This window comes from Hyperoodon ampullatus, assembly GCF_949752795.1.
Source record: "Hyperoodon ampullatus genome assembly, chromosome: 6".
In the NCBI taxonomy this organism is placed as follows: Eukaryota; Metazoa; Chordata; class Mammalia; order Artiodactyla; family Ziphiidae; genus Hyperoodon; species Hyperoodon ampullatus.
Window position 1 is genome coordinate 4,292,837 of NC_136919.1, and position 26,726 is coordinate 4,319,562.

General features: G+C 51.0%; 1 protein-coding gene across 1 annotated transcript in view; it reads right to left on the bottom strand.

Moving 5' to 3' along the window:
* The window catches only part of CFAP77 (cilia and flagella associated protein 77), a gene marked incomplete at both ends in the record, with an annotated part of 131,694 nt that overhangs the window by 10,351 nt on the left and 94,617 nt on the right, over positions 1 to 26,726 (bottom strand). Inside the window, 2 exons of the mRNA XM_079707239.1 lie at positions 13,260 to 13,361; positions 17,552 to 17,657. Coding sequence (XP_079563365.1) covers positions 13,260 to 13,361; positions 17,552 to 17,657 — 208 coding nt within the window. The remainder of the gene's footprint in view (positions 1 to 13,259; positions 13,362 to 17,551; positions 17,658 to 26,726) is intronic.

Sequence of the window (26,726 nt, forward strand, 5' to 3'; positions counted from 1 at the left end):
TTCTTTCACTCAACATAACACATCCTCAGGGTCCATCCATGCTGTAGCATGTTTCACTATTTAATTCCTTTTTATTGCTGAGTAATATTCTATTGTACAATCTACCACATTTTGTTTATCCATTCATCAGTTGATGGACATTTGGGTTATTTCCCCTTTTTGGCTATTATGAATAATGATGCTAGGGGCATTCATGTACAGGTTTTTGCATGGATGTGTGTTTTCATTTCTCTTGAGTATACACCTAAGAGCAGAATTGCTGGGTCACATGGAAACTGTGTTTAGCCTTTTGGGGAACTGTCACAGTGTTTTCCAAAGTGGCTGCACAATTTTTAAATTCTCACCAGCAATGTATTAGCGTTCTGATTTCTGTGTCCTTGCAAACACTCGTTATTGTCTTTTCTTATTACAGCCATCCTAGTTCTTGGGTGCGAAGCAGTATCTCACTGAGGTTTTGATTTGCATCCCCCTAATGACTGATGACTTTGGGCATCTTCCATGTGTGTATTGATGATTTGTGTATATCTTCTTTGGAGAAATATCTACTCATGTCCTTTGACCGTTTAAAAATGTGGGTTATCTTTTCATTACTGAGTTGTAAGAGTAATATTTACATTCATAGAGGCAAGTCCCTTATGGGATATTTGATTTGCAAATACTTTCTCCTCTTCTGAGGGTTGTCTTTTCACTTTCTTGATAGCATCATTTGAAGCACCGAAGGTTTTCATTTTGGTGAAGTCCAATGTATCTAGTTTCCTTTGGTGGATGATATTTTATTTCCTTTTATATAAAAATCATCTTGGTGTAGCATAAAAAAGGCAAGGACTTTTAGGATCCTTAGCAGTTTATTTAAATGGCCCCTCTAAGGCAGGGATGGCAAGTAGGCGGCACTTCCCGTGATGGTGGCTGATGCCCACGTTCTGTCATCAGATATTCTCAGGGAACCTCCCTGGCGGTCCAGTGGTAAAGAATCCGCCTTCCAATGCAGGGGACGTGGGTTCGATCCCTGGTCAGGGAACCAGGAGTCCACATGCCGCAGGGCAACTAAGCCCACGCACCACAACTACTGAGCTCGCGCGCCTCAACTAGAGAGTCCGCGTGCTGCAACTAAGACCCGACGCAGCCAAAAATAAATTAAATAAATAAATAATAAATTTAAAAAAATAATATTCTCAGGCTGAATCTAGGCTCATGAAAAAGTGTGCGGTGATTGATTAGCAAGATCTGCCATGGGCGTGGAAGGGAGAGGGTGCCGTGTATTTGCTCTAAGAGGATCCAAACAGAGTCTCCCACGGTAACAAGGAGGAACAAAGACTCAGAACCCCTGGGAGAAGACAAACATGCGTTCACCTGCCCTTTACTGTCTCTCTCCCTCTTCAGGCAACCTCGGGCACCCTCACCTGGGAAGACCAGTGGGTAGGTTAGAGTGAGGGGAGAACACAGGGAATGAAAGAGGGGAGATGGAGCCGCCAGCGTGGACTCCCTGGAGTCTTGTTATTTATAGAGCGGCCCCCAGTTGGCGTGGGTGCAGGAGCCAAATAAAGACTAACACATGCTCCCATAGTCATCCCACAGGGGACAATAATATGTGCCACTTAGAAAAAATTGGTTCTGCTTTTTTAAAGACATTAAATCCTCATTTAGGATGCAGAGCAGAGAGAAAAGCCTTGCTGGCGATGGCTTTCAATGGGGCCTGTAAGAAAAGAGTGAGTTCCCTGTGATGAGGTCTTGAGTGTAGCCTTAAAACCGTCCTCAGGACCACGTCTACCTCAGCCCACCCTTTTGCCCAGCACGTCCGTCCCTGGCTGGGCTGTCGCCCCCAGGTTCTGGGAGTCCATCAGCCTCGAGGTGCCTCCACCAGAGTTCCATCTGGGAGGCCCCGAAGCCATCGAACCATCCGTCCTCCGTGCTTTGCATCCTGCCTTCTCTTTGAAACACCTCAGCCCGAGAAGGATGTCAAGCCAGTAGCTGGTGTGCGGGACCCAAATGCAACGAAGGGAGAGAAAGACCCCTTCCCGTTTCCCCGTCTCCACTTCAGAGCCCCGTCCGACACACACACACACACACACACGCACCCCAGGATGCAAATGATAACCGCACAGCCATCACTTGTGAAGCTTGACAGAAAATAATGAGAAACACTAAATCTTTTATAAGGTCAACACTCGCCTTAGCCGAGCAGCTGTCAAACAAGAAAAGAATTTAGCGCCGGAGCCACGAAACTTCCATCGGCTCATTAAGCCCAACAGGGCCCGGGCCTGGCGTGGCGGAGGAGACGCGGGGCCTTCCGTTTTGTGTCAGTAATTTGCAGTGGAGAAGGAAGAAGAAACAGCCAGCGCCAAAGGGGCCTGGGGGGCGGCTGGGGAATCGTTAGTGCGCCAGGAGCGGCCTCAGCTCCTAATTGGAAGCATTGGGCATTATCAACCGAGGATTTGCCTCAGTTCCCTGACAGCTCGTGGGCCCAAAATGATCGCCCACTTGTCAGTGTAAAAGACCATTAAAAACAAACCATTTTGATTTAATTGGAGGCGGTGCACCATGGGGCCAGGTGAGGATGCTCGGCAGGCCTGCTCACCCAAGCTGCCGCCACTTCTCCCTCGGTGACGGGCCCGGGGGGTGGGCTGGGGGGAGCGTGTGTTTTTCCAGACTTTTCGGCTTTCAAAAACCGTCTGAGGAAGGAGTGAATGGGAGACAGGAGGAGGCTTCACAGCGAGGCAGCGAGGGCTGTTTTCAATGGGGTTGTCAGCAAGCACCGTGACAAGCGGAGCTGCCAGGAAGGTGGGGGGGAGGTCTCCCCTTTCCTTTTCAGAGCCCAGATGATGGGCACCGGCTGGCACTGTTCTTCTGGGGGGTGGCCCAGAGGCTTTCGGCTGGAGGGGCTCAGCCTGCGAGGGGGCAGTGGGCGACTCCAGCGGGATGCTTCGCCAGCTCGCCCCACTTAGAAATAGCAGGATATGGATGGTCACGCTGGACTCTAAGCTTCAACGGACAGCAGGACTTCTTTTACTTTAATGGCCTTCTCTTATTTTAAACTCAAGGAAGAGCTAAGGAGGGGGTTAGGGAAGGAGATGTGTTGATGGAGAACCTTTGTGAATGGGGTGGGCCCCAGAGGCTTGGGTGCTCACCCCATGGAGGCCACAGTGAGGAGGATGCCTGCTTGAGAATTCCTCATCGTCTCAGAAAGAGGAGGCCACGGGCTGTAAATATCAACCCAAACTCCCGATCCGGGCGGGGGCCTCCGAGCACATGGAGCATCTATCTGCTTGTAGCTTTTGAGTCAGAGGGTAGGCTCCCCGACGCCGCGGACTGTATGTTCTCCATGTTGATACGCAGTATCGTGCTGGCTGTGGGTACTTGATAAATATTAATTGGCGCCTGCCAGATCTCAGAGAGGGCTATATATTTGTATATTAATCTCAGCCCCGTCCCACAAGCGGCGATCTCATTTGCTGCCTACTGCTTCCCCGTCAAGACAATGCCTGCGGGAGCGCACCTTCCACAGAGCGAGGGGGAGACGCACCAGCCGATCTCGTCATAAACTTCTGCTGTTCATTGTGATGAAGGATCAAGCTGGGAGGAGACACCGGATCCCTGGCGAGCATCAAATTCCAGAGTTTTTCAAATTTTGCTGCTGAATTTAGACAATGGGGATTCCTTAATTACTTTCTCTGGAAATTTACCTGACAGTGCTTTCCCAGGTAGCACAAGGTGGTTGGTTATCCAGGCGCACGGTTCCTCGGCTGACAGAGTCTTTGATTTTGTGCTCGGCTGCAAATTAAGTCCTTTGCTGAGCCGTCCGTGCAGTGCCCGTCAGTGCCTTATCGCTTATTCATTTTGGCTGTTGAACAACTCCTATGTTGCTGCCAGGGAAGCCGAGGACATACTCGGCTGTGCCATGTCCATGGCCCATTGGGGTGGGGTACACTGTGGTGGGGCTTGGTGTTGTCTTTCCCTTTTCTCTTATTAGAATAATGAGCAGGAAGAATTTTTTTCCAGTATCTTTTAAGAAGGAGCAGACTCTTTCTGTGGTTGACGAGGCTGACCCTGTCAAGTCACAGACAGGAATGTTAGAGTTAGGTGTCCTCAACTAGACAGCAAAGATGCTGATGCCACATTCCAGGCACTGTTCCAGGGAAATGCCAACAGACAGGGGACCTTACTCGACTGTTAGGGGCGCCCTGTGGACATTCAACAAATCCTGGGTGGATGGATGGATGGATGGTTTAGGAACCTGGGATAGGGCAACAGAGCCCTGAGAAACGCCTCTGAGATTCAAGCATCCTTAAAGATCCTCTCCATCTCCTTTGCTCAGCTAAATCTCTAAGTATCAATAGAAGAGGGGTTTTATTTTCTGCAATATTTGTACCCACAACTTCGTTCAAAAATATGTAGAAAGGCAGTTCAAGTTGACGAATCTTCTGTGACTGTGGACAAAGGTAGAGAATGCATACCGGGTGGCAGAGGTCACAGCATCTGGGCAATCCACTGTCCCTGCAACACAGGGTCCCCCCTATCGACATTCAGGACGCTGCCCCAAGGATGTCCAGAATCTGGACATTGATGACAAAACAGTGTCTGACCTCAGGTATTTGCAGGGCTGTCACTCAGAAGGGGAAGCACGTGGTTCCATGGGGCTCCAGAGGGAGAAACACAACCCTGAGGCGGAAGGTAGAAGGAGAGAGAGGAGGCAGACTTGGACTGAACTTGAGAAAGAAGCTGCTGTGGACTGAATCGTGTCCCTCTAAAATGCACATGTGAAGCCCTACCCCGCAGTGTGATGGTATTTGGAGGTGGGGCCTTTGAGAGTAGTTAGGCTTGGATGAGGTCATGAGGGTGGGGCCCCCATGATGGGATTAGCGCCATTTTAGGAAGAGACACCAGAGAGCTTGCTTTCCCTCTCTCTGCCTGGTGAGGTCACAGTGAGAAGGTGGCCATCTGTAAGCCAGGAAGAGAGCCTCATCACATCCTGACCATGCTGGCACCTTGATTTCCAACTGCCAGCCTCCAGAAATAAATATCCGTTGTTTAAGCCACCCAGCCTATGGTATTTTGTGAGAGTAGTCTGAGCAGATTGAGACAGACGTTCATAATCCTTAGGGCTGTTTAACAGACGACAGCTTGCCTCCAATAGGACGTTTCTTTATGAAGCCCCAACCTGCTTTATGGCAAATGTATGAAAGGGCACAGCCAGCCTTGGGGAATGTGTGCTTTAAACATATCTGTGTAGGAGGAATTGACATTGACCCAGGGAGCTGGGGAGCTGCTTGTTGAAAACGCAGGCTTGGTGGCTACCCCAGACCCACTGGATTGGGGTCCTGGGTGGGGCCCTGGAATCTGCATTTTATACCTCTCCTCAGAGGACCCCAGGCACAGCCAAGTCTGAGAACCATTCATCTAGAGAAGCAGATGGCAAAGCCCCGTCCAACCCAGAGATGTTACTGCTCCGAGACCTTCCCCTGGCCAGGCCCGTGCCAAGTGCTTTACGTGCACAGTTCACTTGATGCCATCATGAGCCCCACTTTACAGATGCAGATGCAGAGGCAGGCCCGAGGCAGGATGGCACTTGGCGCATCTGTGTGGTTTCCGAGCCCACAGGCTAGGCCCTCCTGCTGGGCTCCGTCTCTGCCTCAGGCCTTTTGATACAGCAAGCCTGACCCCCACCCCCCTCCATCAATGGCCTCTTTCCTCTTTAGCCTTGGGGCCAAGCAGCCATTTAAAAGATGCTCCGGGGTTTTGTCAAAGTCTAAAGGCTATCAGGGCAGTGGCAAGTTTCGTTTATTGCGAGGGCTTAAATCAGCCAGAGCAGGGCTGGCTGGCCACGACCCTCTGGACACCTATAAACACCCGAGGTCCTGACCGCCCTTCTCTTCCCTTCCCAGGTCCTGCATTTAGCCCCCACTGGCCCCTGACCTCGGTTGCAGGTCCTTGGTATTTATTGACTCTTCCAGGGCCTGAGGCCTGGAGGCAGCCAGCCAGAGGGCTCCGCCACCACCTGCCACTTGTTAACTGTGACCCTTGGGGCACGTGACTTGAAGCCTCCAAGCTTTGGTTTCTGTGAGCATTGACACCAAAGGAGACCATCCATCGAGGCACCCAGCCTGGCCTCTAAGAGGCGCTTGGGATGTGTGAGCTGCCGGGTGTGGTTTTTGTGCTGTCATCTGGGGGCGCCGTCTTCTTGGACGCCCTTTCCTCTGCACCTCCAGCCAGTGGACTTTGGTCCAACTACCCGCATTGTTTGCACTGGCTAAGGCATCATTTCCCAGGCTCTCTTTGAGGAGAGGAAGGGAAGAAGCCAAGAAAACATCCCCATCATCTTCCTTCCTCTCCGACGTGTTATGTTCTCTGACGCCCGTGAACTTTGCATCTCTGAGGGAAACCAGGGAGGCTCTGTGTGTTGCATGGGGCTTGTAGATATGAGAATACCGGCCTCTGGATTCATCTCGCCTGCACTTTTGACAAACCTCAGTTTGAATGAACCTTGACTTTATCCAAGTAGATCATCGAATGTTGTTTATCTGCGGGACCCTCCTGCTGGCCACGTGCCAGGCGGCTTGGACCCCATCACTCCCGCAGCCTTGGTGCCTGGCGACAGAGGCTGACAAGTGGGGACATGTGGAAACGAGGGAGACATGGAGGAAGTCATTCCAGAGGTGGCAGACGTTAACCCGAACTCCTTCTTAAGCCCGGGAGATTCTCTTTAGATCGTGGGGGATTTATTCTCTTGGGGATGAGCTGGAAGAAGCAATTGGGGACCTGGCAAGTCCTATCAACTCCCAAACTCAACATGAGATTCTAGCTATCTCCAGAGATTAGAAATAGATGCCTGATGTCAAAACAAGCCGTCTTAGTCTATTTTCTGGTTGATTTTCAACACAAAATTGAAATATTTTCACACCCAGTGGGGGGTGAAGTGCTTTCTGGATTAAACTGAAAATTCCCAGGGGTGCCCGACAGATTATGGGGACAGCCAGGCTGGGGGTCGCCAGGTTGCAGGGCTGTTTTGTTATAAGTGCCAGCTCCCACATCCCGCATGACGCCTGCCACCTCCCTCCGTGACCCAGGCTCCCTCAGACGTCAAGATTTCTCCAGCTGCACCAGAAACTTTGCCGCGATCTTCTCTCCTCCCCGACCCCCCTCCCCGGCCCCTTTTCCTCTTGTCCCCATCCCCAGAGCTTCAGCTCACTGGGATTTGAGCAGCAATGTCACCTCGTGAGCAGGTGCCTAAAAATTCTGTCTCTCCGAGGTGCCGGATTATGTAAAACCAATTAAGCCCCTGCTTTTATTCCTTCCGCGAGTCAGCCCTTCCGCATACTGATCTGATTTATAATGGGAGGGGGAATCTGCATTTAGGGAAGAAATGTCAAGAGCATCAGAGCCTCTGAGTCATTCTTCCGATTGCCCCGTTCTGCGTGTGACATATTCCATTCGTGCTCGGTGCCCTACACGGCAACCTGGGATGATTCTTATTCTGAGGCAACACACCGACAGGATTCTTAAAATACATCACTGGTGCAGGGACCTCAGGGAGGGGCAGTCCATCTGGAATCTGCCCTTCCTGGGTCTGGAAGGAGTGACTTTGGGGCTTGAGACACCCGTGCGGAGAACGGTCCATCTTTACTTGAACCGTGCGGGCCCTTTGGAGAGGTGGCGGCCACAGGGTGGATGGGCTGAGAGCCTGCCCTGGGGCTTTAACAGAGAGCTAACTTTCCAGCCAGCTATGATTTGTAAGAGAGCTTAAAGGTGGGAAAGAAAATCCTTTTCTTAGATTCAGCAGCTTTCACTAATCAGCTGCATCTCTGGGCGTCACTGCTTGGCTGACTGCTGATTTTTTTTCCCCTACCATCTCCTGTTCTATTAGTGAGTCAGGGGCCCAGGAGACCCGAGGCAGGGTTAGTCTTCCACAAAGAGGGGAGTCCGATCCGAGCGTTCAGAGCACAGGAGCTTGTAAATCAAACTGTTAGCTTAATAGCTTGGGCCATTATTCTAAAGCAGTGGGGCTGAACCCAAAAGCCAAATGAAAATATAGTCAATTTGTTCATACTTTAGTGACTGAATGGCTATGTAATGTCGGTGGGTATCGGGGCTGCGGAGGAAAGATGAGGGCTTGCGGGGAGAGGAGGAGTGTTGGGGTTGAAGTGGAGACCCCGAGATGCTTGGGCACACCCCCCTCTAAAATGGATCTTGGATCTCCCGTTATAACACGGACTTGGCCATAGAGATCCAGACTCCGCAAGTCAGCCGCTCTCCCGACTGGGGCTGAGGGCCAGCCTCTGACCTTCACGCCTGATGGAAACTGAACAGGAGAAACCAGGCTTGGCCGGCAGCACGGGGAGTGCTCGGCGAGCCGTAGGGAGGAACAGGGCTGAAAGGGGCTTGAGCACAGGGACAGGCAGCCAGGGGAAGGATGTAGAGTCCCCATCCTTTAAAAACATTGAAAAAAAAAAACTTACTGGTTTTGTAAAAGTTACAGGAACTCATTATAAAAATGGAAACAGTGCAGAGAAGAGCATCAGAGAAAGTAAACCAGCCTCCAGCTGACCCCAGGGATCCCAGCCGCTGCTACTCGGGGCCCCTCCTTCCGGACGTCTGTCCTGGAGCATAGACCCCCGCGTGGTGTATGGGTGCCTCCATCCAGATGGGGTCACGCAGCACAGGTTCTTTCCCCCAATAATATGTGGGGAAATTATTATTAAAGTGGGAAAAGATGATTAAAGTGTCAATAAGTACAGACTGAAGTCAGTATTTTCAGTGGCTGTATAATATTTCATGATGTCGTATATTATCTCTGCGATATCTGTGTAATATCTCCCAACACGTACCTAAGCCATTACTTGCCTGCGACGTCCAGCCTTTCACCACTGTCAGTGCTGCTATAAGTACTTGGGGGCACCCGCCCCTCTGTCTTTGGGCCGTTATCACTGGCAGTCTTTTTGTAAAGGGGGATAAACCGTCTGTTTTTCTTGATTTCATACCAGGAGACCATAGAATATATGGTTCCGATTGGGTCGCTTTTGAGAACAGAGGGGGCGCTGTTACTTAGTCTGCTTCCCAACCAGACCCAAGGAGGGCTGTCCTGGGTGAGCTGGGATGCCCTGTCCCCCCACCCCCGCCCAACCCCACCCAGGGACACAAAAGTCCGCATTGTGCTGATGCGGTTATCGTTGTGGGAGGTCATCCCCACCCCCAAACTCGGGGCTGCCAGCTCAGGTTGACAGCTCCCCAGCATTTCAGGCTGTGAGAACTGGACGCCTAGGGCTGGAGCTTCTCCAGACTTCCCCGTCTAGTGGTCCACCTGCTCAGTTAGCTGTCTGCCCGTCCGTCTGTCCACCTCACTCCTTGCCTGTCGCCAGCAGCCCTACAGTAGTATATGGTCAGTGCTGAGAACAGGGTCTGACACAAAGGTGCTCAGAGATAAGATTTGTGAATGAATGAATGATCGCCAGGACCACCCTCATGGCAGCTGCCATTTACTGGTGGCTTGATAAGGGTCAGGCGCTCTGCTAAACACGTGTTCTCATCAAACAGCCCTGCCAGGGGAACCTCACTGGTCCACTTGACCGAAGAGGAAACGGGGCCTTGGACAGGTCAAGCCACGTGACAGGTCAGGAATGGCAGGGTCACCACGTGGCCCAGGTCTGGCTGACCCTGGAGTCACGCGCACACAGACATACAGCACTGCCCCCTCCTCCCTCCCCGCTGGCCCCCAGCACGCCTTGCGGAAGGGAGCGCAGAGAAAGCCCGGCCGCCAGGCACAGAGGGCGTGGCCCCAGGCCCAGGGGTCCCCCCACTCAGGAACGAGGCAATGAGTTCATGTCCTGTCCCCAAAATGAGAACCTGTCCCAGTTCACTCTGGGTTTGGGGTCTGCGGCCTCCACGAGACCCCGTGCCTCACGCCACGTGGCTCCTTGGTCATGGAACCTTGGGTTGGAAGAGACCCTCAAGAACGAGTACTCCCCCCTCATTTTCAGGTGGGGAAACTGAGCCCCAGGGAGGTCCAGCTGCTGGCCCAGGCCTGGGGGCTGGCTGGCGGCCTGTTATGAACATCCTGGCAGACAGGCCACTCGCCAGCTGTCGGCTAACCCTCCCTCTGGGCACTGGCCCTCGCGTGGCAATTGCTGGTCGCACAGACTAGGAGATAGCGCTGGACCCCGTGTGGCCGGACAGGGAACCCCACCAAGGGGTGTCTCTGCCCCTTTCCTTGGTCCCTCTGGGCCCAGATCCGGAGGTGCCCCGTGCGGTGCCGGGTGGGGATGGATGGAAAGCCAGCTTGCTGAGCGCTCACCCAGCCCGGGAGCACCCGCGCCCTGCCTGCTGCTTTTCCGTGTGAAAGGTGTTTAATTATTTCTGACAGAGTTCAGCGTAGACATCTGTTCGCGAGCTGGGGGAGTCCATTTAGGTTATCCATCACCGTGACAGATTCCACTTTTTTGGAAGCGCTTTTTCCTTTCATAATGGGGCCGGGTGGGGAAGGGGGGACGGGCGGATCGGCACAGACACAAGACACAAAGACCCTCCTGGGGCCTCAACAGCAGTAACGCCCCTGTGGGAGGAGCAGCTCTGGCCACGCCCCTTCCGAGTCCGGACCCCGTCGGTGGCTGCTGCAGCTGGTGGGCACTGGGACCTTTAGGTTAGGAAGGGGTTTTCGTCGGGTCTGTGAAAGGCTTTTAAATTCGTCTGTTGTCCTGGGCTGCACTGGTGATTCATTCGTTCATGCACTCCTTCATTCATCCTTCCCACAGACATTTTACTGGCCACCTGCTGGGTGCCAGGCCCTGGGCTGGGCTCCGGGGACACAGTGGAGACACAGCAGACATGTCCTTGTGGGCTCGCACTTTACGGGGGAAGATGGACATTGAACGACGAATGGCCCGGTTAAGTAATGAATTGCAACGTGGCTACATGCCTCAAAGGGGTAAAGGAGCCCTTTGCTGGGGCCCAGGAGGTGAGGGATGGTGTCCTCAGGAGGACAGAGAAGAGGCCCTATATCAGGCCGGCACTCCCTTCTCACAGGGCAAGTTCCTTCCCCTCTCTGAGCCTCAGTCTCCGAGTCAGTAGAATGAGAGTGTTATATCTAGGAGATAATGCATGTCCAGCACCTGGCACACAGTAAGAGCTCAATAAGTACTGTTCATGGGTGGTATTTCCCAACGGGGAGGGCACCGAGGGTCGCAGCGGTGGCGGCAGCGCCCTGGGGCTCTAAGCGCCTCTGCTGGGCTGTACTGCGTGGCGCTCAGGGACCAGCCTTGCTCTGAGATTCCTGCAGCTGAACTTCCAGAAGCCCGTGAACATCCCCAGGAAAGATGAAAAATCACCCAATAAATCCCGGAGCTTGCATTTGTATTCTGTTTCTTGTTATTTCTATGACACAATGGATAGTGCCTTTGAGCTCGGGCCCTGCAGTCAGAGGAACCTGGGCTCCAGGCCGAGCCACTTGCTGGGCAAGGAAAATGAAACCCATCTCTGCCTATCCTCGGTACAACTCGGGTAAGGATGCGTGTGTGAAATAATGACTTAGCACAAACAGAGGGGTAGCATCACAGGTGGGCCACCGTGTTCCTAACGGTAATTTGTAACAATCTAAAGACTGGAAGAGACCTGAGCTCAGCTGAGTCAAATCCCCTCTTTTAGAAATAGAAACTCATTTATATCTGGATTTCCAATCCTACTCCGGGCCAGGTTGCGGGCTTACCTGCGGGTGAGACAAGGGCTCCTGACACAGAAGAATCCATGTTACCTGGGGTGGGGGTGGTGGATGCGGGAGGGGGGCCTTTCCTTGCTCCGATGGGCTGGGGGGAGACCACCTGAGCCCTCCTGGGTCCATTGGGTTGGGAGCTAATTGTAGATTCTAAATCAGAGACAAGGGGGCTGAGAGGGGCTGGGGGTCAGTGCTGTAAGAGCAGACTGCTGGCAGGACATCTCGTGCCCGGGGAACCGTGGGTCCCATCCCTTCCTGGGCAGGGTCCCCAGGATGCCTGCCTCCCCCATGGACGTCAAACATCAGGAAAATCAGAGAGAAAAGAGCAAAAGAGGAAAAAGGCAACAGAAGAACGGGCCAGGAAGGAGGCGGTAGGCGAAACTCCTGAGTGTGAGAGGCGGAGAAAGGGGAGGAGGTATGTGGATAAAAAGGCAGGAAACTGGGGGAGGCGGAGGAACCGGAGGCGAGGGGTGCTGCCCAGGGGCGGAGGAGTGATAATGGGGCAGCAGCTCGGTGACTCCCTGCTCCTCCCGCTCGGTGCCCAGTCCCGCCCGCGTGTGCACGGACGGCACGGGCTGATGAGCGGTAGGGCGGTTGGCCACTGACACATGCTGATGGAGGCCACTTGGGCAGGACATGAGAGCAACATCAAGGGGGGCTGGCGGGCTTCTCTGGCAGCCTGTTCGATTGCATTAGGTTCAGGAAGGCATGGGCCCCTTCACTGTCTAAATTGCAGTTTAACTCTACACAGCGGCTGGGCCTGGGCTGTCTGGGAACTTTTGTGCGGCTGTCTTCCCGGGACCAGGCGTGGCCCTGGTGGCCCCTAGAAAGGCTCCCTGTGCCCGAGCTAGGCACGCACGGCCCCCACCATCCCGTGGCACTGTCCCCAAGTCTCCCGGTTCCCCTCCTCTGACAATGGCCCCGGCTATTCCTCCTTTTTCTTCTGCTAAAAGCTGCTGAAGAAGAAGCCCCGTCACCGTGCGACAGGCCTACGTGGCCGAATGGACCCTGGGTCAGTCCTGAGGCCGGAGCACGGTGGGTGCGAGATCATTCTGGGTGCCTGACAGCCCACAGGAGACATTTGCTCCATCTCCCCATGGATGCCCCCCTGTGGGAGGTTTAGTGCTGATGGCATGGGGCTGTCTTGCACCCCCCAGTGTAGGATGTGGTGCAATGACCCCATCAGTAGAGGGGGTTTTGGTCCAGACAGCGTCCACCCCAGTGGACAGACACCCAGACTCCGAGGTCAGATGGCCCAGCTTCAGCCCAAGGCTGCCCTCACCAGCGTTCTCCACATTTCCTGTCTGTGAAATGGGGGTGACGGCAGCAGCTCCCCACTCCCATGTGTGGGAAGAGTCAGTGAGGTGGGGCTCAGTGCCTCGCACTTAGGAAGGGCTCCAAAATGTTAGTTATTGCTGTTGCTATTATTATTATTTTTGCTGTCATGCCAGTCGATGGGTAGAAGCCCACAGAACTCTACGGTCTGGAGGACAGGTAGAGACCAGTCAAGGTGAGGGGCATCCCCCGCTGGGTGCAGGAAGGGGGAGGTGCAGGCGAGACTGACCTTCTGGAAGTGAGGCAGGTGCCAGAGGGCGTCCAGCTTCACAGGCGGCTTGTACTTCCTCAGCTGACTGCTCCGGGTCTCATACAGGTTCCCGAGGATCACCTGCAGGCCCGAGAAATGCCAAGGCAGGATGGTTCCCGGCTCCCTGGAGAAGCCCGAGCCATGACGAAGAGTTGGGATTCCTGGTGTTGCAGACCCATGCGTCCCTTTCCTCCTGGCTCTGAACCTTCTCCCTGTCTGATTTCAGTGCACCTGCACCCCTGGCCCTGCCTGTGATCACAGTGGACTTGGGGATGGGAGCATGGGACACTGAGAGCGTGTTATTTTGGTTTCAGGTTCGGCCCTAGAACTCTCTGGGTTCTGACATGCAGCCACCTTGAGGGCAGGGGTGTGTCCCAGACACCCCTGTAATTTTCTCAGTGGCTAACACAGCCCCGGCGGTTACCACGGACGCCACAGTGTCTGAAGGAAGAATGAATGATTCGATGGCTTGTTGCCATTCTGTGGAGCACGTCCTCAGCGTGCTCTGCTCGTGGAAGAGGAAGGAGGACTCCTTTTCGGGGGAGGAATTTGGGGGCTTGGGTCAGGGCCTTGGAGGTCTCTGTGGGTGGGATTTCAGAGGCACAGAGGCGGTCCTGTTCCTCTTGAGCTGCACGCCCCGCGCCCACAAACAGAGGTCGGCAGGCCCATAATTAGGGTCCTGTAGCTCACGGGGTCTGCTGTGGACTGAATTGCGTTCCCCTCCAAATTCATATGTCGAAGCCCTAACCCCCAGTTGTGACCGTATTTGGAGATGGGCCTTTAAGGAGGTGGTTAAGGTTCAGGGCAGTCATCAGGTGGGGCTGTGATCCAGTAGGACAGGTGTCCTTCTAAGAAGAGGAGAGACACCAGGCTTGTCCACTCAGGAAAGGCCATGTGAGGACATGGCGAAGAGGCGGCCATCTTCAGGCCAAGGAGAGAAACCTTCAGAGAAGCCAACTCTGCTGGCACCTTGATCTTGGACTTCCAGCCTCCAAGATTTCTGTTGTTTAAGCCACCCAGTCCATTGTATTTTGTTATGGTCACCCCAGCAGACGAACATAGGGTCCCAGGCCTCCAACCTTAGAATCAGAGGGGGAGGGGCCCTGGAGTCTGCATTTTCAATGTGTGCTCTGGGGAATTCCATACACAGTCAGGCCTTAGCCCACGGCTGTGATCCTTGTCAAAATTCAACCCCCCCCCCCCCCCCAGGGGAGTTAACAGGTAAACAGGGGCCTCTTGTTTATAACTACAGCCTCAGCGTAAAGAGTGGGAGCCTCACACCCAGAGCGGATGAGCTGGACGATGCACTGGTGCCCAAGTGACCCAGAGGGGATGGGCCACTGCAGAAGGGGGTGTGACAGAGGATGCAGGGCAGACAGTGCGCCCGACAAATAAAAGCTGACCTGAGCTTAACTGAAGATGCCACCACCCCATCGAACCCCTTTGATTGATTGATTTTGTTGATCAATTATATTAATTTCATTGAATGCATCTGTGGATAACTTACAAGCTGTTTGGATCAGCTCTCCCCTCTGCTTTCTAGAACAGCTTTGAAACTTCATCTTCGAACCAAAGCCAAGAGGCTGCCCCGCCCGGGGTGAATGAGCTGGCCTTCAGAATTGGAGGGACGAAGGCAGGTCTTGTCACCTTTCCAAACCTCAGTTTCCTCTGCAGGAAATGGGGGTACCGATGCCTAACAAACAGGTGCTTGTAGGATTTGTGGAGTTAGCTTTGAGCAGAGTGTCTGGTCCAAGATGATTACTCACTAAATGGAAGCTGTTTCGAAGAATTTCATTTGGGGGTCATCATCTTCCAAAATCCAGGACATCCTGAGATGCTGAAGAGACAGGCTTCTCCTAGGATGGGGGCAGTTTAACCTTGTAAATCAAAGGTCTTATCAACCCTACTAAATTGTTCATCAGGCCCTCAGCCATTGGTGGGTCTGGGTGTTGGAGCCGTTTGATAGCCACAGAGAATCTTGGGACGGGAAGAGAACTCTGGGGATGGTTTGCACAAGTATTTTCTGAGTGCCCACTATGTGCTGGGCCCAGCTCTGCAGGCCCCCATTTAATCTGACCCCCTTTTTGGCCCAGTGAGGTCACTGAGACCCCAGCAAAGCAGTGACTCACTGAAATTCACACCCCCCCCCCCCCCAGGCTGGCACCAGTCCCCAACCAGTGCTTGGGGATGGAGCCACGCACAGTGGCTGCTTAAGGGGTTGTCTTCTGAAAACTGAGGGGCACTGGCTATGAGATTATCTCTAGACTCAGAAGACGTGTCTTTGGAGGCTCGGGATTCTGAGGACCTGTGACACTCTGAGCTGTCATGAAATAGCTGCTAATTAAAAGCAGGACTCTGGACTGGAGCTATAAAACAGCAGCGTGTAACGGCAACGCTCCCTTGGAAACTGGTCGTTACCATAGTGAGCTGACTCCTTCTGGAGCCATTAACAAATAAACTAGTCATGGGCTGCTTTAAAGTATTATTACAACGCTCTGCTCTTTAATGAGTGGTTGTCTCGGACTCCACCCACCGCTGACAACAGCCAGGAGGGGCCTTGGCTCTTGGCTGGGCCTGGAGAGCCCTGGGCCCCTCTACCCAGCAGCCTTTCCTGGCCGGTCCCAAGGGTGCCAGGATCCCTGATAAGACTTTTCCACTCCCCAGTTTGTCCCTAGGACATCACAGGCACTGTTGCTGAATCCTAAGCTTTCCTGTAATCAGCAAGAGTGGGACCTCACCATCAGGAAAAGCCTGGACTTTGGGGCGGGACACACCTGGGTCCTGGCTTGGCTGGGACCTTTGGCCAGTTACTTAACCTCTCTGAGACTGAGTTACTCCACCTGAAAATGAAACAAACTGAATGCTCTGATGAGACTCGGACCTCATGGGGTGTCCGGGAGGGCAAAAGGCATGAACACAGGGTGCGTGCTGGATCCAGTTCTCTGCACGGAATCTGGAGGAGGGACGGCATTGGTGAGATCGGTGCAACAACCAAAGACGCTAAAGCTGTGCTTCTAATGAAATCTATATAGTGCTACATGAGCATAAAGCAATTCTGATTTTACCGTCATTGATCCGGATCTACTGGAGAAGAGACCAACCTGAGTGCTCCAAAAGTCCGAACCTCAGACTATTTTATTTTTATTTATTTTTTTAAACTTTTAAAAATAAATTTATTTATTTATTTATTTTTGGCTGCGTTGGGTCTTCATTGCTGTGTGTGGGGTTTCTCTAGTTGCGGTGAGCGGGGGCTACTCTTCGTTGCGGTGAGCAGGCTTCTCATTGTGGTGGCTTCTCTTGTTGCGGAGCACGGGCTCTAGGTGCGCAGGCTTCAGTAGTTGTGGCACGTGGGCTCAGTAGTTGTGGTGCGCAGGCTCAGTAGTTGTGGCGCACGGGCTTAGTTGCTCCGTGGCATGTGGGACCTTCCCGGACCAGGGCTCGAACCCGTGTCCTCTGCCTTGGCAGGCGGATTCTTAACCACTGCGCCACTGGAGAAGCCCTCTCAGACTATTTTAAAGGGGGTACCACGTTTAGTATCTTCAAATGCAAGTGACAATGCAAATTCACAGCTAAAGATGTTTTTCCAGGTAAAAATCTCGCCTAGACGCACACCATTAACAACTGCTGGTGCTTGGGTGTCACTCTGTCCTCAGCTCAAAATTCCCAGTGTGGCCACCACCACTCTGGGCCTCGATTTCCATGCCTGGGAGCTAGGGTGACACCCAGCTCACAGGCTTGTATCCAGCGCACATAAGATGATGTATGTGTTGTACGTGGAGCGGTTAGCATGGGGCTTAGTCATCCACTTGATACAAAATGTATCCTAACGTTTCATAAAACGCGGTCTTTACGGAACCCTCCCAGAAGTGGGTTTTCTCTTTGGACTTTGCCTTCCTAACCTTTTCTTTATAGATAGACCGGGGCACATTTCTGTCTGGGCCAGGTCAGATTCGTGGACAATCTGGTTTCCAGATGTGTGGGGTCACACAGAGTTTGGTGGGGCCGTCCCCAGACGAGAATCGGGAGATGGGGTCCCGATCCTGCCCCAGAGGCACACAGGGCCAGTTTACTGGTGATGCCGGCAGGGCTTAAGTCGGGGTTGAACCTGACCCTTTCAGCAAAGCAACAAGCAACTTGATTCCCCAGCCCTGCCCACATCCCAGCAACAAACATGCGCACACAGCATCCTTTTGAGCTTTGGCTTTGCCTCCCCCAGCCCCTCCCTTCTCTTCCCTCCCACCCCATCAGTCATCCACTCTGGAGTGGTTTACCTTATGCTTTTTCTCCAGTTTAATGGCTTTCTGGTTGGCCTTTTGTTCCTGCACCCACAGCTGCTGGTACCGATGCTGCAGCAGATCAAAGAAGGGGGTGGAAGGCCTGTGGGGAAGAAGTCAGATGGGCTTGAGGTCGGGGAGCGCCCCCCTCCCCAGAGGCTGCCCACCTGACCATCAGGGCTACAGGGCAGAGCGTTCTCCCCAAGGCTGTGAGAGTTTCTCTCTGGCCCTTCTGCAGCCGTTGAAGAAACGGTGCCTCGTGTGAGTTGTTCAACAAACAGTTACTGTCCACCAACCAAGTGCTGGGCCTGACATGGTGACAGACTCTCTCCTTGACCAGATTTTAGGCAGGCTTCTCAGGGCCCTCTTTTTGATTAGGCCTCGTTCTTGGGACCTATCTTTGGCCGGATGAAGTCAGCCTTAGCAAAGAACCCTGCTAAGTCAATCCCCCCACTCTTGATTTCTGATCACCTTGGCCTGCCTTTACCAAGAGTCCTGTTAAGTCAGTTTAGTAAGAATCCCCCGACCCTGGAAGTCTCCCCGTAGTAATTTTCCATCCACTCTGCTCCTTGGCTATAAATCCCCACTTGTGTTGTAGTCAGAATTGAGTGAGGTCACTTTCCCCTTTGCAATAGTACTGAATAAAATCCGCCTTTACTGCCTTTAGCCTCCGCTCTAGTTCTCTTTGACAAGGGTCTCCAGCCAAGGAGAACTTACCCTGTGTAGAGCATTTTGCATGCCCCACTCCTCACAGCACTGTAAAGCGGGTTCTTTTATCATCCCCATCCTAAGATCCCAGAGCAGTGGGGCAGCACTGTGTGTGAGACCCTCTCAAGGTAACCTAATAGGTGATGAGGAAAAGTTCTTTATAGAAGAACCAAAGCTAATAAAATGCAGGAGGAAGGACAGAATTGGGGGAAGAGAATCATTACTTTGCAACGTCTAATGAAATAATGGATTTAGGTAATAATCAATGGTGAGGTGGAAGGCTGATGGGGAACGTTACAATGGGTGTGTCAGGCTACGGCAGCTGGACCAAAGGATCAATTTGTTTTTATTGTGGTAAATATGCATAACATAAAATTACCCAAGTGATCAATTTTACCATCATGGGAAGTGACAGATGTGGGTCTGGGAGTGATTAATAGGAGGTATGTAGCACCACCCACCAAACACTTTGGGGGAAACAAACCCCAAAGTGAGCCCAAAGGTAATCAGACTTCTAGACCATCACTGTCAAATGGAAATATTATGTGGGCCGCCAGGTAACTAAAATTCGTCTAGTAGCCATGTTAAAAAGAGTAAAAAGAAACAGGTGGAATTAATTTTACTAATGTATTTTATTAACCCAATATATCCAAAATATTATCATGTCAACATGTAGTTAAAGATAGGAATAGGGTATTTAAAAGGTTGTTTGAAATTTTGAATTTAAATTAGTTTAAATAAAATGGAAAATTCAGTTCCTTAGTGCCGCCAGCCACATGCCAAGTGCTCAATAGCCATGAGGACTCGTGTGCCATTTTGGACACACAGCTCTCAGCACAACTGCCATGACTTACAGGAAAAAGGAGCATGGTAAACACCACCATGAGGATGCTGTTTGCCACATCTGGAGTGGGGGACAGTCTACAGGACAAGTGACTCAGTCACTTCAACAAAGGACATTGAAGAAAGGGGAGGATGAGGAAGTGATATCGATCAAAAGTGACTTAAGAAATACATCAACCTGGGCTTCCCTGGTGGTGCAGTGGTTGAGAGTCTGCCTGCCGATGCAGGGGACGCGGGTTCGTGCCCCAGTCCGGGAAGATCCCACATGCCGTGGAGCGGCTGGGCCCATGAGCCATAGCCGCTGAGCCTGCGCGTCCGGAGCCTGTGCTCCGCAACGGGAGAGGCCACAGCAGTGAGAGGCCCGTGTACCGCAAAAAACAAACAAACAAAAAACCTCCAGCAAAAAATAAAGCACAGTAAAATAAAATAACAAAGTAAAAAAATGAAACAAGAGTGACAGAATAAATTGAGAGTGGTTGAAGCTGTGTGATGAGGGTTGATCATGGATGTGTATTATCCTATTTGCTACACTTTTGTGCATGTTTGAAATTTTTCATAATAAGAAGTAAAAAGACAAAGAGGAAAAATCCAGGGAATAAAGCTCATTGTTTTCCCTGCTCACTCTTTCTCATCTTCTTTGTGATCACAAATGGTCTTTATCGCCTTCTCCATCACTCAGTTCAGGTCCAAGCTGACTGCCTCCTCATATTTCTGGACCAGAGGGTCTCACATTTTACGATGCATAAAAATCACCGGGGCCCCCTCCCCAGAGGTTCTGATCCAGGAAGCCTGGGGGTGAGGCCCAAGAAAGAACATTTTTAGTAAATATAGGAAGTAGTTCTGATACAGGGTGAGTGGGTTGAATGGTGCCCTCCCAAATGTTTCCATTTTAACTTCCAGAACCTGTGAATATGGCTTTATCTGGAAAAGGGGCTTTTGCAGATGTAGTCAAGTTAAGGATCTCGGATGGGATTACCAGTATGTAAATCGCTTTGGGGGGTAGGCCTTCAATCCAATGATAAGTGTCCTCATAAAATATACACAGACTCGGAGATACAGGGAAGAGGAGAGGGTGAGGTGAAGACAGAGGCAGAGAAAAGCCAGAGAACGTCTTGGGCCCCCGCAAGTTGGAAGAGTCCAGGCAAGAGTCTCCACTAGAGCCTCTGGAGGGCGCACCGCCCTGCCAACACCTCAGCTGCAAACTTCTGGTCTCCAGAACAGCCAGAGGCAAGAAAAATACATTTCTGTTCTTTGAAGCCGCCAGGTCTGTGGTCATTTGTTACGGCGGCCCCAGGAAATGAACACATGGCGGTTCCTCAGCCCACACTTTGGGAAACACCAAGAGAAACTGCGGTGCAGACGCGTGCTGTCCAGAGAAGTTCCTGAAACCAGACATCACCGGGTCTTTTACAGCAGAAGGAGCCTTCCAGCAGCGTTTTGCAGACCGTCACGTGAGCGTGGATCACGGTGGGGGGGATCTTGTTCGAGGCATGTTCTGGTTCAGTGGGTCTGGGGCATCTGGAGAGGCTGTGCCCAGGACCCACCACCCTTCGGGGCTTAAGGCCTCATCAATCATCCAGGCCTGGGGCTCTTACCCCCCGGAAGTCCCACGGAGTCGCAGACCACCATCTCTGAATAGGAGTGTATAGACACCATGTCTGCGGAGAGGGCCCACAGCTTTCATCACATTTTCAAAGGTGCCAATGCCCCCGGAAAAGTTCAGAGCCTCTGTTCTTCCCCTGTGACCTTATTTCACAGACGAGGGAATGGAGGCACTGAGCAGTGAGGCTACTCCCAAAGCTCACATGCAGTAAGGACCCGAGACTGCAAACCTGGGGCTTCTGGCTTTGTGTTTTATACAGTCTGCACGGTGGTCTTTAAAGTGTTTGAAACTGTTGTCAACACTTAAAAACTGGGAACTTTTACATTAAAGGAACCCAGCTTTCCAGATTGTCTTGAAGATGTATACATTCTGGCCAAGTGGGTCTGCATTCCCACATGGCAACAATTGGCTTGAGCTGAGTATCAAGTGTCATTTAGCCCAAGTTCTCTCCCTTCCCTATTGTCCTCCACTGCCTGCTGGGCCGGTCCAAGTGTTGGATTTTGTGGCTCCAGAGCCAGCCACAAAGATCTGGACTGGATCCTAAACATCCTCCTCCCAGCCCCCTCCCATTCTCCCGCCCTGTCTGCGTGCCCAGGACAGTTCACCTCCCTTCCATGGGGACCTCTTTGGGACTAGACTGACCCGGGACTCCGCTTGAGTGGAGCTTCAGTGGCTTTGAAATGCCACTTGAGCTCAGAGGTCTCTTTACAGGGCAGCCTGCAGTGCATCTACAAACAGTGGCTCTTTGTTTCCCTGTTCCCTTACCCCTGTGGTGACTTTTATTACTTAATTATTACACACCCCATGCTTCTGAGCAGCCTAATTTATAGCCACGCTTTCTAATGACACGAGATGCGTAATCTTGCAAGATCTACCCCAAGAGGCCATTCACAACAGAAAAGCTATTTTCCCAGCAGCCCCCACTGCCCACATCACCGCAAACCCACCCTCGCAGCCCTCCTGCAGCCTCGCTGACCATCTTTGTGTCCTGCTTCAGCCAGGGGTTCTTATTACTGGGAAGAGGAGGGCGGGGTCGGGGGGGGGATGGCGCTCAGAGCAGGAGAAGAGCTGACAAACCTTGTAAGTTACAACAGCCTAGCCCTGACTGGCTGACCGAGATCCAGCAGGTTTTGCCCATTTCTGCTCAGGCTCATTAAATCAGATAAAAAGGTGGAGAGGCTTTTCTGACATGGGGAAAACCCAGGACATAAAGTGTATCACATCATCCCTTGCTTAAAATGCCCTCGACAGCCTCCCATTTCTTAGACTCAACCTAGATGCCGAGCTACGGCCGGCAAAGCTCTTCCCTCCCCAAACACCTCCCTGACACTCAGCATCTCCTTTGCCTTCAGGTCTCAGCTGTTTGGTCACCTCCTCAGAGGGCTTTTCCCTGACCAGTCCATCCTCAAACGGCCCTTGCTAGGTACCCTCATAAGCAGAATCTCTCTTGTTCATTTGTCATGGGTTTATAACTGGTCTTGGTCATTGAATACCAATGCCAGCAGGCATGGTTTCTGTGGGATGTGAACTGACATGGTGCCGCTCTCAGTAATGATGCTTTGTTGAGACAGAGAGGAAGAGAGGGAGGGAAGGAGCCAGAGAAAGAAAGATGAGGCAAAATTTTAGGAAATATACTTTTCATAATTCAGGGTATTATAAATCAGGCTATATATGAGTTGTAAGAAATTTAAGAGAGTGAATTGATGGAAATTGTTATCCAGTGGAGAGGAAGGAGAGCCTTTTCAACAAATGGTGCTGGAACAGTTGGACATCATGGACAAAACCAAAAACAAACAAAAACCTCTTGACCCAAGTCTCATACTTTATACAAGAATTAACTCAAAATGGAGCAAAGATTTAAATGTAAAACTGTGAAACTTTTAGAAGGAAACATAGGAGAAAATCTTTGGGACCTATAGGGCTAGGCTAGATGATGAGTTCCTAGACTTGACACCAAAAGCATGATCCAGGAGAGAAGAGAAAAAAAAAAAGATAAATTGAACTTCCTCTAAATTAAGGACTCTTGCTCTGTGAAAGAGTCTCTTGAGAAGATGAAAAGATAAACCATGACTAGGAGGAAATATTTGCAAACCATGTATCTGGCAAAGGACTCCTATCTAGACTATGTAAAGAATGCTCAAAGCTCAACAGTAAAAGAAATAAACACAAACAAACAAACAATTGTATTAGAAAAGGGGCAAAACATGAAGAGACATTTCATCAAAGAAGGTATATGGATGGCAAATAAGTACATGAAAAAATAGTCAACATCCCTCGCCATTGGAGAAATGAAAATTAGGAGCATAATGTCATGTCACTACACACCTCTTAGCGCAGCTAAAATAAGAAATACCTAGTGACAATGCCAGAGCAAGGATGCAGAGAAACTAAACCTCTTATACGTTGCTGGTGGGAGTGTAAAATGGTGTAGCTGCTCTGGAAAATGGTTTGTCAGTTTCCTAGAAAACCAAACATACACCTACCACATGGGCCCAGCAATTGCACTCCTGGGCATTTATTCCAGAGACATGGGAACTTATGTCTACACAGACACCTATACACCAATGTTCAGCTGGAATATTTGTAATATTTCCAAAGTGGGAACAGCCAAAATGTCTTTCAATGGGTGAGTAATTAAACTGTGGTCCATGCATACTATGGAATACTACTCAATAGTCAAAAGGAATGGACTATTGATACAGCAAAGACTTGGATGATGTCAAGGCCATTATGCTGAGTGAAAAAGACCAGTTTCACAAGGTCACATACTGTATGATTCCATGTATATACCATTCTTGGAATGTTCCAGGGATTAGGGAGAAGGGTCACTATGTGAGTGTATGGGGTGGGGGGGGGGGTCTTTGAGGTGATAGAACAGTTCTGTATCATGATTGTTACACAAATATACACGTGATAAAATGCGTGGACACTAAATACACAAAGGAGTGCATGTAAAACTGGTGAAATCTGGGGAATTTCCTGGCGGTCCGGTGGTTAGGACTCAGCACTTTCAGTGCCCAGGGCACAGGTTCAGTCCCTGGCCAGGGAACTAAGATCCCTCAAGCCGCGTGGTGCTACCAAAAACAAAACAAAACAAAACAAGACAAAAAGCGACTGGTGAAATCTGAATGCAGCCTGTGTATTGTACCAACATCAATCTTTCAGTTTTGATACTGCACTATAGTTATGTAAGATTTTATCATTGGGGATAACGGGTGAAGAGTAAACAGGATCACTCTGTACTATTTTTACAACTTCCTGTGAATGTGTAATTATTTCAAAGAAAAATATTTTTTTTCAAAATGCAATCAAGCATGCTAGAGGAAAGCCTAAACTGTCTTTCTACTTTATAGAAAAAATATTACAAAATTACTGCCATACAAAGAGGTGATCAAAGAGTATGGAGCCCAAAAATGTGGGGAAAAAATGAATATGGGGTGTGACAGGCAATTAATCCTTTTAAAATGTGTTATTTTTCTGGATTTTGTGGTTTATGATATTTGTCAGCTAATTTAAAATTTTAATTTGTTCTGATTTCTTTTCTCATTCTACTTAAGTATTCCGTTTTATGCCTAAATTTGTATTCATGATTTTGAACTTGTTTTTCTTAAAGGGAACCCCCAAACGTGGATAAGTTCCTGGTGCCACGAAACGTGGAGCTGCCCTCGAGAGCAGGTAAGATGTTTCTTTTAATCATAAGAGAGTATTAGGTATAACTTTATGCTAATAATGTGAAACCAAAACAAAAGGAGTGATTTGTCCAGGAAAATATAAACGATCAAAGTTGACTGAAGTGCTTATACAAAATGTTAATAGAGCCATGGGTACCAGGCCCGGGTATGTTCACACGTGCACCCTCCCAACCTTGCTGAGAACAGTATTCCAGGACTTTCCAGAACTTTTTATAAAAAAGCTTCCCACTTAAAATGGATAACCAACAAGGACCTACCGTATAGCACAGGGAACTCTGCTCAATATTATGTAACAACCGAAATGAGAAAATGATTTGAAAAAGAATAGTTACACGTATAACCGAGTCACTTTGCTGTACACCTGACACTATCACAACGTTGTTAATCAACTACACTCCAATATAAAATAAAAAGTTAAAAAAAAAAGAAAAAAAAGTTTCCCACATCATGTTATGATCCCAAACTGAGACAAGGAGAATGTCTCAGTCAGTCTCACTTAGAAGAGCAAATGAAGGCCTTCCCTGGTGACGCAGTGGTTAAGAATCTGCCTGCCAATGCGGGGGACATGGGTTCAAGCCCTGGTCTGGGAAGATCCCACATGCCGCGGAGCAACTAAGCCCGTATGCCACAACTACCGAGCCTGCGTGCCACAACTACTGAAGCCCGCACGCCTAGAGCCCGTGCTCTGCAACAAGAGAAGCCACCGCAATGAGAAGCCCGTGCACCACAACAAAGAGTAGCTCCCACTCACTGCAACTAGAGAAAGCCTGTGTGCAGCAACAAAGACCCAACACAGCCAAAAATAAATAAATAAAATAAATACATTTATTAAAAAATTTTTTTACATGGACCATTTCATTATCTCTAAATTATACCTCAATAAAGTTGTTTTTTAAAAAAGAACTAAGAAGACAGATTGAGGTCAAAATAGCCCAGGCAGGAGTCATCACAGAGGAAGGTCTGCACGAAGGTACTAGGGAGCCATGGATGGTTTCTGAGCAAGGGAGGAGGGAGGGCGTGATGACAGCCACACTTTGGAACTGTTGCTGGGGGTGGTGGTGTAAATCAGTAGAAAGGAAGGGAACAGGATTTGAGGATCCAAGGCCACTCCAGAGGGAGGAAAGACACAGCAGAGGAGCTACACACCTTGTGAATGGGATCTCAACTCTGTGCTCACTCATTTGTCCATCCATCCATCTGGCCCACCCAGGAGCAATAACCAGCTCCCCGTGATGGGCCAGGTTTTATGAAGTGTGGGGACATGCTCATGGGGACGTGCTGTCTGCACCCTGGGGTCACAGGGCACGCAGCAGAAACACCGATAATCATCACAGCTCACACTTCTTCCTGCTACCTGTATCCTTAGGACACTAACCTAGAGACAGATACCAATACCCTCTTTTCACAGATGAAAAATCTGAGGCCCAGAAAAGTTGACTGTCTTGCCCGAGACCACACAGCCAGTGGGTGACATATTGCATTTGCCTGGGAAGCCCTTGAGCATATCCATCCTGCAGCCCTGCCCCCCCCTGCAGAGCAGAGGGCTAATTGTCAGTGTAGCCGCAGCCACTGGAACTCAGAGGAGAGAGCAAGTGAATTGAGCGAGGGCGTGGGACAAGCAAAGTCCCCTCTGAGCCTTTTGACGGGTCTTTGGGGATGAGCAGAAGGGGACTGAGCTGAGAAATGAAGCAAGGAGAACCCAGAGAGAGGGCGCAGCGTGAACAAAGATGGGAATCAGGCCTAGCGGGCACCATGCCTCGCAGCCCTAGACCCGCCTGATGGACATCGGAGAATAAGAGCCATTCAAAAATGCCTCCCGGGGGCTTCCCTGGTGGCGCAGTGGTTGAGAGTCCGCCTGCCGATGCAGGGGACACGGGTTCGTGCCCCGGCCCGGGAAGATCCCACATGCCGTGGAGCGGCTGGGCCCGTGAGCCATGGCCACTGAGCCTGTGCGTCCGGAGCCTGTGCTCCGCAACGGGAGAGGCCACAACAGTGAGAGGCCCGCGTACCACCAAAAAAAAAAAAAAAAAAGCCTCCCAATTTTTAAATGAGCACTTACTACACCGAGCCCGCTGGCAGCACTCCAACTGCCGTCTCCCTGCTGCTTCCATAACCTTGAAAGTGAGGGTGAACATCCCTGCCTTCAGATGTGGAAACTGACACGCGGAGCAATCAAACAACTGGCCCGCGGTTTGCTCACGGATCACGGAGGGGGCCAGGCGACAGAGCCAGGGTCCCCATCCAGCTTCCCCGGCTCTAAGGATGCCAGGTCCCAACAGTTAGGCTGTGCACTCAGTGACCCCCACGGCAGCTCTGAGTGCCCTGG